The 12,701-nt window shown below is 47.5% G+C and overlaps 1 protein-coding gene across 1 annotated transcript; it reads right to left on the minus strand.

The window, feature by feature from the left end:
- Nucleotides 1-9,257: 9,257 nt before the first annotated feature.
- Nucleotides 9,258-12,004, minus strand: TMEM253 (transmembrane protein 253). The gene is given in 7 exon segments (XM_047797198.1): nt 9,258-9,486; nt 9,826-9,972; nt 10,086-10,196; nt 10,459-10,515; nt 10,594-10,704; nt 11,100-11,216; nt 11,335-12,004. Coding segments are annotated over 6 exon segments (696 nt in total). The 5' UTR covers nt 11,181-11,216; nt 11,335-12,004; the 3' UTR covers nt 9,258-9,297.
- Between the last annotated feature and the right edge of the window lie 697 nt (nt 12,005-12,701).

The raw sequence follows: 12,701 nt of genomic DNA on the forward strand, positions 1-12,701 counted from the left end.
TGAAATGGTTGTTTTTCTTCCTCCTGCTACAAGAGAGGGGAGAGGGAAGACCTTCACAAAAGGAAATTTATATTCCACTTTTAGGCAGACAAGAGGAGGGCAGAAAGCTCTTTCTGAGTCTACTGCTTCTTATTTGCTTCCAGTTCAAAACAACCCCATGCCAATGAGGCACATCTTGGGGTGGCACATTCTGATACGCTTCACAATAAGCATAGAACTATGTGTAGAGCACTGTAAAAGTACAGTTTGAGTGGCAATGGGAGAGATCAGGGAAGCTTCCCGAAGTAGCTGAAGTAGGTGAACTAAGCTGAGTCTTAAAGAATCAGTAGCAGTTAGCAATATGGGGCTAGGCCCCGATACAACAGCTTGAATAAGGCATGGAAGTAAGAAACATGTGCCGAAGTGAGATGTTTTCACTTAACTCTTTTGACATGATATGGCTTTGACTTCCTCTTGATGTTTTAATTGTTCTGACTTCTCATTAATGTGCGCAAGAAAAAGCCCTGACCCCCATCCCACCCATGACTGAGTCACTGCTGTCATCATCATGATCCTTGGGCTAATCAAAAAAAAGAAAAAAAAAAAAGAGGGAAAAGGTAAAGCTCAAAGATGGAGTGGGGATGTTTATCATACATATTAATAATTTGGAGTTCCCATCGTGGCACAGTGGTTAACAAATCTGACTAGGAACCACAAGGTTGCGGGTTCGGTCCCTGCCCTTGCTCAGTGGGTGAACAATCCGGCGTTGCCGTGAGCTGTGGTGTAGGTTGCAGACGCGGCTCGGATCCCGAGTTGCTGTGGCTCTGGCATAGGCCAGTGGCTACAGCTCCGATTCGACCCCTAGCCTGGGAACCTCCATATGCCGCGGGAGCGGCCCAAAGAAATAGCAAAAAGACAAAAAAAAAATTAAAAAAAATGTAAGGCTGCATGCCAATGCCACCTTCCTCAGATTGCTGTCACTGAAGAGTGTACTGCAAGGAAGGGGATGTGGGAGATGACACTGGAAAGGCAGAGGCCAGATCACTGAGGTCACTGCACGATTTAAAATAGCTTGGACCTGATCTTTAGATAGAGATACTAAAGGGCTTTTAAGGTGGGAAGCTATTTGGTCACTTTGATGTGGTTATGTGAAGGATCTTCCAGGATGATAATTCTGGAGGTACAGAAACTATTTAGGAAGCTTTTCTGTGGTAGGTAAGAAGTGAGGGCCTGAACTAGGGCAGGGGTGGAGGTGAGGTGGAGAAGAGGATTGATTCAAGAGAAGGAGGAAAATCTATACACAATGTATAGATTTTAGGGTGAGCATTTGGCTACAGGAAATGAGGGAGAGGAGGTTAGCATTCAGTTTGTGTGACCAAGCCATATCACCAGGTAAGACAGACAATTCAGAAGGGAGAATGCGGGCACAAGGAGAGGATTTCAGGTTTTGGATGTGCAGTGTGGCTCTTGCAGGTCTTTGTAGGCTCTTTTTAAATATAAGAATCTTGGAGAAGTTAAACATTAAATTCTTGAAAACTTTCTAATCATATTTCTCTAGGGCATTGGTTTTCTGCCCTATGAGGGGGCTATTTTGCTCCCTGGGGAACATTTGGCAATGTCTGGAGATTTTTTTTTTGTCTTTTTTTGGTGTTTTCCTTGAGCCACTCCCTCGGCATACGGAGGTTCCCAGGCTAGGGGTCGAATCCGCACTGTATCCACCAGCCTACACACCAGAGCAACAGCAACGCGACATCCGAGCCGCATCTGCAACCTACACCACAGCTCACGGCAACGCCGGATCCTTTAACCCACTGAGCAAGGGCAGGGATGGAACCCACAACCTCATGGTTCCTAGTCAGATTCGCTAACCACTGCGCAACGACAGGAACTCCTGGAGATATTTTCGTTTACAATTAGAGGGAGGAGTGCTACTGGTGTTTAGCGGTTGGAGACCAGGGATGCTGCTAAGCATGCTACAATGCAAGGGACAGCCTTCCACAACAAAGAGTTATCTGGCCAAATGTCAGTAGTGCCATAATCGATAAACACTGTTTAGGGACTAGAGGAATACTTTATACTTTTGCTTGGGGCTAGTCATTCAGATTAGAGAGTATGGTCTGTTAAAAAAAAATCACCACTGCTAAGAAACCAAATCTTAGTATTGGAGAAGAAATTAAAAGTCATCTATTTCGGGAATTCCTGTCGTGGCTCGGTGATTAACGAATCCGACTAGGAACCATGAGGTTGCGGGTTCCATCCCTGGCCTTGTTCAGTGGGTTAAAGGATTCGGCATTGCTGTGAGCTGTGGTGTAGGTCGCAGATTCGGCTCGGATCCTGCCTTGCTGTGGCTCTGGTGTAGGCTGGCAGCTGCAGCTCCGATTAGACCCCTAGCCTGGGAACCTCCATATGCCGCGGGTGTGGCCCTATAAAGACAAAAACAAAAACAAAATATCCAGAATTCGAGAGCCTAACCTCAAAGTAGTTAAGCAGTTTATCTTTTTTTTTTTTTTTTTTTTTTTAGGGCTGCACTCACAGCATATGGAGTTTCCTGAGCTAGGGGACTAATCGGAGCTGCAGCTGCTGGCCACAGCCACACCAGATCCCAGCGGCATCTGTGATCTACACCACAGCTCACAGCTCACTGCAATGTCTAATCCCTAACCTACTGACTGAGACGATGGATCAATCTGAAATCTCATGGTTATTAGTTGGGTTCATTACCACTGAACCACAACAGAAACTCCCAAAGTAGCTCATCTTTAGAAAGGTGTTCGGTTTCTCTTTTTTTTTTTTTGGTGTAAAACTGCCTCTCTAGGAGTTCCCATTGTGGCACAGTGGAAATGAATCCAACTAGGATCCATGAGGACAGGGTTCCATACCTGGCCTTGCTCAGTGGGTCAGGGATCTGACATTGCAGTGAGCTGTGGTGTAGGTCACAGATGCGGCTCAGATCCAGCATTGCTGTGGCTGTGGTGTAGGCTGACAGCTACAGCTCTGATATGACCCCTAGCCTGCGAACTTCCATGTGCTGCAGGTGCGGCCCTAAAAAGCGGAAAAAAAAAAGTAAAACTGCCTCTCTAATATGTAACCACTGAACCCAGTTTCACTACTTAGGTTCACAAAGAACAGTTTCTCTTCCTCATAATTATCTGTGAGAGTCACAAAGACATCAATCCTGTTTCTCGTATGCCATGACTTCCTTCACTTTACCTAAAGTATAAGAGTGGGTGCAGAGCATTTTTCTTTTCTTCTTTTTGGCTGTGCCCGTAGCATGTGGAGGTTTCAGGGCCAGGGATTGAACCTGAGCTACAGCAGAGACCCAAGCTGCTGCGGTGATGCCTGATCCTTAGCCCACTGCACCACAAGGGAACACCTAGAACATTTTCTTTGTACATAAAATGAGCACATAGTTATAAAGAAGCAAAACAAACCAAAGCTTGTCTGGGGAGCTTAGACTTGTGGAAAATATTTTAAACAAGAAAGCTTTACAAAGGCAAGGAAAAACAGACAAGAATCAACAAAGACAACTCATTCACTCTGGACAGAACATAGGAAACATTTCTGATAAGAAAAATAAACCAAAGATTCAGATGATAAATAGAATCAGGAATAACATGCAACATAAAATATAAATGAGGAGTTCCCGTTGTTGGTGCAGTGGTTAGCGAATCCGACTAGGAACCATGAGGTTGTGGGTTCAATCCCTGGTCTTGCTCAGTGGGTTAGGGATCCGGTGTTGCCATGAGCTGTGGTGTAGGTTGCAGATGCGGCTCAGATCCTGCGTTGCTGTGGCTCTGGTGTAGGCCAGTGGCTACAGCTCCAATTCAACCCCTAGCCTGGGAACCTCCATATGCCGCAGGAAGCGGCTAGAAAAAAGGCAAAAAGACAAAAATAAATAAATAAATAAATAAATGAAATCAGGCTGAAAAAAAATGTAGGCAAAGAAGGGTAAAATGAAAGAAACACAGGACAACTCCATTAAATAAATGGCATTTGAACTTTAGAGAGTAGCATCAGTTTAGTAGCCTAGGAAATTATATCGGGAGGCCCTTCTCCCTAAATTTTTACACAAATTAAAAACAAACACCAAAGGTAGTGGTTTCTCCTCTCTGTCCCCCTGCTTTTTCTCCTTCTCTCTTCCTCCTCTACTTCTGGAGTCAGGGGTAATGTAGACATGGTAGAATTGGGGGCTCTCCAAAAAGATGGGACATTTTAAAGCATACAGGATGGGCTAACAACTGAGGTAGTTCTACACATTTACTTTAGCAAGTGGAAGGTATTTTGGTTTGTTCTGTTTTGGCCGCCTGGCAGCATATGGAGTTCCCCTGCAGGGGATCAGATCCAAGTGGCGGTTGTGACCTAAGAGCAGCTGCGGCAATGCAAGATCCTTTAACCCACTGTGCCACCAGGGATCGAACTTGCGTTTCAGCGCTCCTAAGATGCTGCCCATCCCATTACACTACAACAGGAATTCCAGATGGAAGGTTTTAAACACATTATTATAATGGGAAAAAAAAAATTAGCACCAATTAAAAATTTTCCTGCCTTCACCTCTGCATGAGTCACTCACTTCTTAGTCACCAGTAGCCCAGTTCAGGGAAGTCTCCCAGATTTCCTGTGCCCTGGAGGCAGACCTCTGACACTACAGTGCTCAGATCCTGCCGTATTTATAGGAAACACTGACTCATAGTGACACCCTGCCACTGTTCTGTTCAATTCATCAATCAAATATCAAACTTGGGCAGCACCAGCAGGGCAAGACAAGAATAAAGGGCGTGGACACAGAGAAACACCAAATGGGCCTAGACAAGAAAAATGAAATCCAGAAACCTGAAGGAGTAACCATCTCCTCTCACTGAGATGAAGAACATCCCAGGCCTGTGTGGCAAGGGGCATTCATTGGGCCAAGCAGGCGAGGTCAGCTCCAATTATTCCTGAGTAGTTGAGTTTACTGATTTTGGTGGCTCCAATCCAGGATTGCATAACACATAGAGGCCCAAGGGGCTGAGATTGACCCTGAAGGGACCTGTGACTCCTGCCTGCTCGTGGAAGCACCAAGCCCGTGTGCTACCGCCTGGGTGGACTCTTGGCAGGGAAGGGATTTGGGGCGTGCCCCTGAGCAAGCATTGATTCTTTCTCCAACTAAGCCACTGGCATACACCATTACCTTGTGAGAAGGCTCTTTGTGAGACCGCCACTAGGGCAGCAAAGGGACCACAAGATGGCAGCAGAGGACACAGCCCAGGGCACAAAACCTGAACCATCTGCAAAAGCAGATATTCCATTTGGGAAATGTCATCAGTTGTCCATAATCATGTATTTGAGGCCAGAATAAATGACTGAATTTCAAAGAAATGAGGGTAAAATTCATCAACATGGAGAATTTCCCAACCACCACAGAATTCAGCTGCATACAAAACCACATATTTCTCCAGTGCTTACAGCAAGGGATAGGGGTCAAGACCTTTAAAAACTGACGTCAGCAGTAACCTTGTCCCAGTCACTTCTTTCTGTGACGTTTCAACGGGCAGCAATTCAAGTAAAATATGAGTGACTTCCACAGAGGCTGCCAAACTGATGAAGGGGTAGATGCAATGATTGCTGGGAAGCATTATAGCAAAGCAGAATGATTTCATGGAGCAGCCAGGAACTCTGGCTGTGTGTGTGCGTGGTGTATAATGAGGACCACAGGACAAGCTTCACAGTCTTCAGTAGCAGCCGGCAGAGGATAATGCACAGGAAAGGAGCATTAGGAGCTTTGGGACTGAATCTCTGATCTTCCAACTTATCATCTGATTCTCCTTTGCTTACATATTCCTCCTACCCTGAAGGTGTTACTACCAAAAACTGCCAAATAAACCCTGGGGGGCAAAATACTCTCTCCCTGATAACCAATATGAGAACCTAATGTTAAATCTCTTCAAGATTTGAATTTTAGAAGCCTCGAGGGCCAAGGAGAACTGCACATCCAAAACCTGAATTTATAGCTTATTTTTGTATAATGGAGAGACAATAACTGAAGGACCATAGGCCGAATCTGTCGATTTTTAAAATTGTAATCATCATTTTATTTACATTTTTTTTTTTTTTTAGAGCTGCACCTCCGACATATGCAAGTTCCCAGGCTAGGAGTCAATTGGAGCTGCAGCTGCCAACCTATACCACAACCACGTGAGATCCAAGCCGCATTTTTGACCTATACCACAGCTCAAGGCGACGATGGATCCTTAACCCAATGAGCAAAAAGGCCAGAGATCGAACCCACATCTTCATGGATATCAGTCAGGTTCATATACAAAAGGAACTGCCTCAACATTTTAAAATCAGATGATTTCACATTTAAAAAGTCAGAATTTCTGACCTTTATAGGAAAATTGGAACAATGGCAATACCAAGCCCCCAGTCCCACATGGGAATAATTGGGTAGAATTGGGTTAAAGTCTTTAAATAGAATGTGGGCTCCTCTAGTTTTCCATAGTTCCTATGACTCCCTATTAACTCATACCTAATCTGCTTCACTCCTCTTCCCTATCGGAAAAACCTCCAAAGTGTTTAACAGTTTTAAAGTTTTTTTTTTTTTTCTTTTCATGTGTTATTTTATTTGAGCCTTGGTCCTCCAGTTAGGTTGAGGGTAAATACTATAACCTCCATTTAAGCAAAATGTAGTTCATAGAGATCTGACTTGCCCAAACTCACACATCAAATTTCCTGACTCCCAGTCTTACCATTATCCTGGTGGGGGAAAGTTTCTATTAAGAACTTCATTTAGTGGAACAAAACCAAAGAACAAAACCAAAGTAGATATGCGCATAACTGCTGGAACAGATGAATGCCAACTGCTAAGCTGTTCAACAAATCACTGCAAATGGCTACCTCCTCTTCCTTTAATGAAGTATTTCTGCTTCCCTTCCCCTTCCAGGAATATGTAAAGATTGCCCTTCTGGCCATCTTGAAGTTGGATATGGCTATATGGCTTGCTTTGGCCAATAAAGTGTGAGCAGAAGTGATATATATCCCTCTGAGGCAGAAACATTTAAAAGCCTATGAACAATTCTTCATGCTTACTTCACAACTGGGCAAGCTGGTGGTGGTGAGGGGGATTAGTCTCATGGTGTCATGGTAGGATCTCAAAATGGTAGTGCTCCATGGGCTTGGGTACCTGCGTAACTTACAATGTTCAGAGTACCCTGCCAGACTCCCTAAACCTTTGGGGCTTTAGGTTTCACGGCACTGAAATTTTGGCATTGTTACCACATCATAATCTCACCAAACCTGACTGATACAAGGTTCATCTGCATGGTGACTGACTTCTCCAAGAACTAAAATGCAACTCCTAGACATCTGATTGTATCACTAAAAGCTGCTGCTTCTATTTGGAATGAATTGCTGATTTTTACCCTCAGCTTCCTCATCTAATATCACCTTCTGAGTTTTAAGAAAATTATTTTGAGTCCTTCACACATGAGCTCTCCATTATTCTAGATTGGGAGGAGGCGGCGAAGGGGGAGGCCCAGATCTTGTTTTCTCCATTTCAGAACCTAATCCCAGCACTGTCCCCACCCACAAATACTCACACAATCTTGTCATAGGGCGACTATTACCACTCCCAAGGTGTCACAAACAGAAAGGAGCTGCCCCTGGCGCCACTGCAATGTCAGGGCAAGGCAGCCAGGCTGCGCTCTTTCCTTACTGGTGCTTGGGCTTGTCTAAGCCCGGAGAAGCAGCATTCTCTAGGGAAAGAAGCCTTCTCAAGTGGGAACAAAAATGAGTGTGAGGCGCACACCCATCCTGGGCACTTTGTGAATTTGGGGTGAGTTCTCATAGTAATGCAGCTCTGGTCAACTTCTAGTTTCTCTAGCGGCTAGTAAGCTGTCGGGCTGGTACAACTGGGTGCTCCCAGTTTTCCTGGGCTTTTCTCAAGCCCACCTGAGCTCGTCATCTTTGCACATTTGCAAAGGTCATAAACGGTGGGGGTTGAGCGCAACCAGAGCTTCAGCAACCGCACCTCAGCAGCCGGGATCGAAGGTCGGCGGGGCTGCTGAGAGGCTGAGCCTGCGCAGTCCCGCTCCCGCCTTGGAGAGAAAGGGTGACGGCGACGCGGGCTTGTTACACCGGCGTGCTCGCAAGAGGCGGGAAAGCCTTAGGTCGGGTCGCCGTGTCCCTCCTCTTCCTGCCCCATCCACCCCGTCTGGCCAGCCCGTCCTCCTCAGGCGCCTAGGCCCGGGGGGAGGGGGATGAAAAGGGCCCTGGGCTTCTGACTCATCATCTCCAACCCCTTTCTCGCGCGCGCTCCAAGTCTCAGGACTTTGGACCTGGGCACTGTGGGAGGGGGCACGGCGACAACATCTGTGGAAACCCCAGCTCTGCTGAGGGCCAGCCCTCCGCCCCTGCCCGTCTCCGAAGCTGTCAGAGGGAGGACTGTGGACCCACGGTCAACTCTCAGTTACCGAGATTGGGGTGGTGGCGGCCCCGCTCAGAATAGCCCGCCCGGCTCCTCCCTGCACACGGGGCCAGTGGTCGCGTCCGAGGAAACTCTCGGCTAGGCCCTGACTTCCAGCGCTTGGCGTCACTCAGCAGATGCACAGCGCCCCCACCGCGGAGGAAAGGCTCTTTATTTCCCAGCAGGCCACGGGGCAGCGGGGCATCCTGGGACTTGTAGTCTCCGCTAGAGTAGAAAGGAACCGCCTCTGACAGAGAACTAAAGCACGAGTGAATTGACTTCGGAGAGTAGGCGTGTACGGAAACCCGGGTTTGGAGTGGTTGGGACTGTGAAAGTTGGAAATCTTGGAAATAGTGAGATGAGGCAAATGTGAAGCTGTACTGGGAGGCAGTGGGAAGGAAGGAAAAGTTGGAAGGAGGGTAAGGACAGATGGGAGGAAATCAGTCTAGCTGATAGCTGTTTAAAGATATCTTGCAGGCGGGCAGATTTTAGGGTAGTGAGGTGATGGAAGACATGGTCTGGGTATTGCTGTCTCCAGAAGGGAAGGGAAAAGAATGGGGCCCTGGTCTGACTGAAAATTGAAGGCACTCCACCAAACGTCTTGTAGGTCTTTTTTTTTTTTTTTTTTTTTTTTTTTAGGGCCGCACCAGCAGCATATGTAAGTTCCCAGGCTAGGGGTAGAATCGGAGCTACAGCTGCGGTCCTAGGCCACAGCCACAGCAATGTGGGATCCCAGCCACATACGGGCCTACATCACAGTTTATGGCAACACCAGATCCTTAACCCACTGAGAAAGGCCAGGGATCAAACCCGCATCCTCGTGGATCCTAGTTGGGTTCGTTAACTGCTGAGCCACCAAAGGAACTCCTTTTTAGGTCTTAAGGGACTCCATCTAGTTTGAGTTCTATGGGGATGGGGTGCAGGAGTGTCTGGAGAACGCTTCTGTAGGGTAGGAGAGCAGCACCTGTACTCTTCCCCTTGCCAGTTCACTCATTCGTTCTGTTTGCTGTGCTAGTCATGGTGGGACCATTCTCCAAATCAGGAACTTCCTCCAACTCTGAGAGACCCTGAAAACCAGACAGGTGTGAGGAATGCAAACCGAAGGGGTGAGAAAGGAAGAATCCCAGACAGATGCAACTTTGTCCTCTGCCATTTTTTCCCCATGTTCCCATAGCCCTTCCAATATTTAGGCAGATTTCTATTGCTTCTCACATTTCTAACCCCAACCATTTAGATACCCAATTCCCTCTTCCCCACCTCTAGAGGAGAAATGTCCAAAGCCAGAAAACCAATCACTTTCAGCCTAGTACCCCTTCTTTCTGCCCTGTCCCATTGTTTTCCCTTAAGTACCACCAACGAGGATAGCCAGTGAAAAAAATATTTTCCTCCCTGCGTTCATTCAGTACCTCTTGCAGTTCCTGGTAGTGCAGACTCTGGCTCCTGCAGCATCCTCGCTTCCTCTGGCTCAGCAGGATCAGGGAGTATGCTGAGACCAGCACTCCCCCTAGAGTGAAGGCTTCAGCGCTGAGCTCAAGCACCAGCAAGCCCTCTAGCTGTAGGTAGAAAGGGCTGAGGATGCTGCAAAGGACCCTGCACCTATTTGCCCCTGCCCTTCCCCCTCCTCTTGTCTCCTCATCGTCCCACCTTCTCTTTTATTCACTTGTACCTGGGAGGGGACATTTGGGGCAGACATCAAGGCTGTCTTCATCACCTCAATCACCAACGCGATGAAGCCCAAGATCAGATTGAAGAGGTTGAATATCATCATGGCACGCACCTGCCAGTGAGTCAGTTCAGCTCTGCCCAGCCTGGGGGACTCAGTGCAACCCCAAGCCCCACCTGCAGCCTAGCTGAAAACCAAACTCAGTTCCTATTCCTCCACCTCCAAACAGGGCCATCTAAATGTCTTCCTTCCTCAGTCTTTTAGGCCATTCATGGGCAGAGAGCAGAGAGCTGACAGTCGACAGTTAGAAATCCACTTCCTGGGCTGAGGGGTGTGTGTGTAGGAGGGGGACAGAATAGTTCTCTTCTCCTCTCACCTTCCAGAGACGGGGTGCTCTGCGCAGCTCAAGGGTAACAATCCCAGTGAGGAAACCCTGAGTGATGAGAAAGGCACGTGGTGAGCTCTGACCCCTCAGGACCTTCCTTCCACCCTCCCATATGGTAGTTCTTACCAGTACTCCAGGCCCAAGCGGCAGTGCTGTGGCCATGTGACAAGCAGAGTTCAGGCAGGCAACTGAGATAGCAAAGGGCACCACAGCCACTGCCAGCCATAGCTGGCTCACCTGGAGACCAGATGAAGGGTAGGTGAAGGGGAACTGTCAGGGATTCCCTTCCTTTCTCCCAGCCCCTGCCTCTTTTAGAGATCAGCAATTGGGAGGAAAGTGTAGTGGCAGAAAGTAGTCAACTAAGGGCTGTTGAAAGAAGGGGAAATCCTTTAATTTTTTTCTGTCTCATGTCATAGTTCAGTCACTTACCTGTGTGTTTTCCTCACATGATGGAAGAATCTACATGGAAATTAAGGGTCTTGCCTTGTTTAGTCTATGCTTCCTCCACCCTCCTCCCACTCAGAGCCTAGCACTGTTTCAGGAACATGATGGGTTCTCACTAAACATGGATGGAATTGAACTGGGGTAGAAGTGAACATGCTGAAGCTTGGGATGGAGCAGCCTGGCCTCACCGCCAGCACCAAGAGGTGCCCACTCTGCCTGTGCCTCGCCCAGTGCTGTAGCTTTTCCAGACGACCAGCTCTCTCCTCCATGGCTTCCTTGACCACGAGAGCTCGGTACTTCCCAGCCTGGGAAAAAATGTATTATGGCACCTATCAGGAGAGGATATACAGCAGCATCTCTTTCAGCTACCCCTCTGCCCACTTCCAGTATCCAGGGAGTTGAGGCTCAGGTCCTCACACCTACCTAGTCTGAAGCAGCTGCTCCAAAGGGATGGGTCCCAGCTGAGCCTGGAGCTCCTAGCGGGGCTTGGTAGCTCAGAGCAGCCAACGAACTTGTCCTGGCAGAGACAGGCTATCAGGATTGGGGTGTGGTGGGGTAAAGGTCCCTATGAGGACCTAAGGATCCAGGGAGTGGCAGTTAGCAGGCACCAGCCTCAGTTCTCTCCTCGAGACAACCAGCCTTGTCTCATTCTGTTCTTGTTTCCTATTGTCCCCATCTCTGCCCATCCTGGGTTCCTCTTCTGATCACTCACCTCATCTGCATGAACACTACCATCCTGGGCCTCAGTTTCCCCCTATTTTCATCTCATGTTTCTCCTTTTGCAGGGGAAGATTCCTCCTGAAATTATTTGCTATTCCCTACAGAAATCTTACATTACTCTCTGGATTAGTCCTGTCATTACTTCTTAAAGATTTGTGCCAAGACCTGGCTTCCTGTCTCTCACTTTCTGGACAGTTTCTCCTCTCTCATTCCTTTCTTGAAGGATTTACTCTGGATTGGACACTGACTAAGTGGATGGAGAGCTCTATTTATAGTGGGGATTGTTTTTGACTCAGTGATAACCCACAACTAGACATGTATAGAAGATGGTCCTTAAATGGTCAGCCTTGGGAAGGACACTATTGAAGCAATTAAATTTCTTTTTCTTTTGTCTTTTTGCCTTTTCTAGGGCTGCTTCCTGCGGCACATGGAGGCTCCCAGGCTAGGGGTTTAATCAGAGATGTAGCCGCTGACCTATGCCAGAGCCACAGCAACGTGGGATCCGAGCCGCGTCTGCAACCCACACCACAGCTCACGGCAACGCCAGATCCTTAACCCACTGAGCAAGGGTAGGGATCGAACCCACAACCTCATGGTTCCTAGTTGGATTCGTTAACCACTGTGCCATGACCGCAACTCCAGCAATTAATATTTTTGAAGCACAGGAGTCGCCTTGTAGCCAGGCAGACCTGGACTAGAATCAGCTTTGCCACTTTCCCAGCTATATGATGACCTTGGATACATTATTATACTAATTCAAATCTCAGTTTGTTGAAACTGAGTGATAAAAAGGGGGCTAATACTATGGCTGTGAAGGGTTGTTGACTCAGGCTGGGTGAATAATAACCATTAATGGTGCTGATGAGGTCATACTGATGTGCCTGATGCCCATATACTAAGGGGCTTATTCAGAAGCTAAGCTGGGGTCATTTATTCTTACAATAAGAAGCAGAACCATCTGGGCCCAATTATATAGTCTATATATCAAAAATAGGAAAAGTCCATCCTGGTGCAGAGCCAGTCAGAAGTCCAGAGGCAAGCAGTCCTATGTTCAAATCCCAGATCTACCT

Source organism: Phacochoerus africanus, chromosome 9, assembly GCF_016906955.1.
Source record: "Phacochoerus africanus isolate WHEZ1 chromosome 9, ROS_Pafr_v1, whole genome shotgun sequence".
Taxonomy (NCBI): domain Eukaryota; kingdom Metazoa; phylum Chordata; class Mammalia; order Artiodactyla; family Suidae; genus Phacochoerus; species Phacochoerus africanus.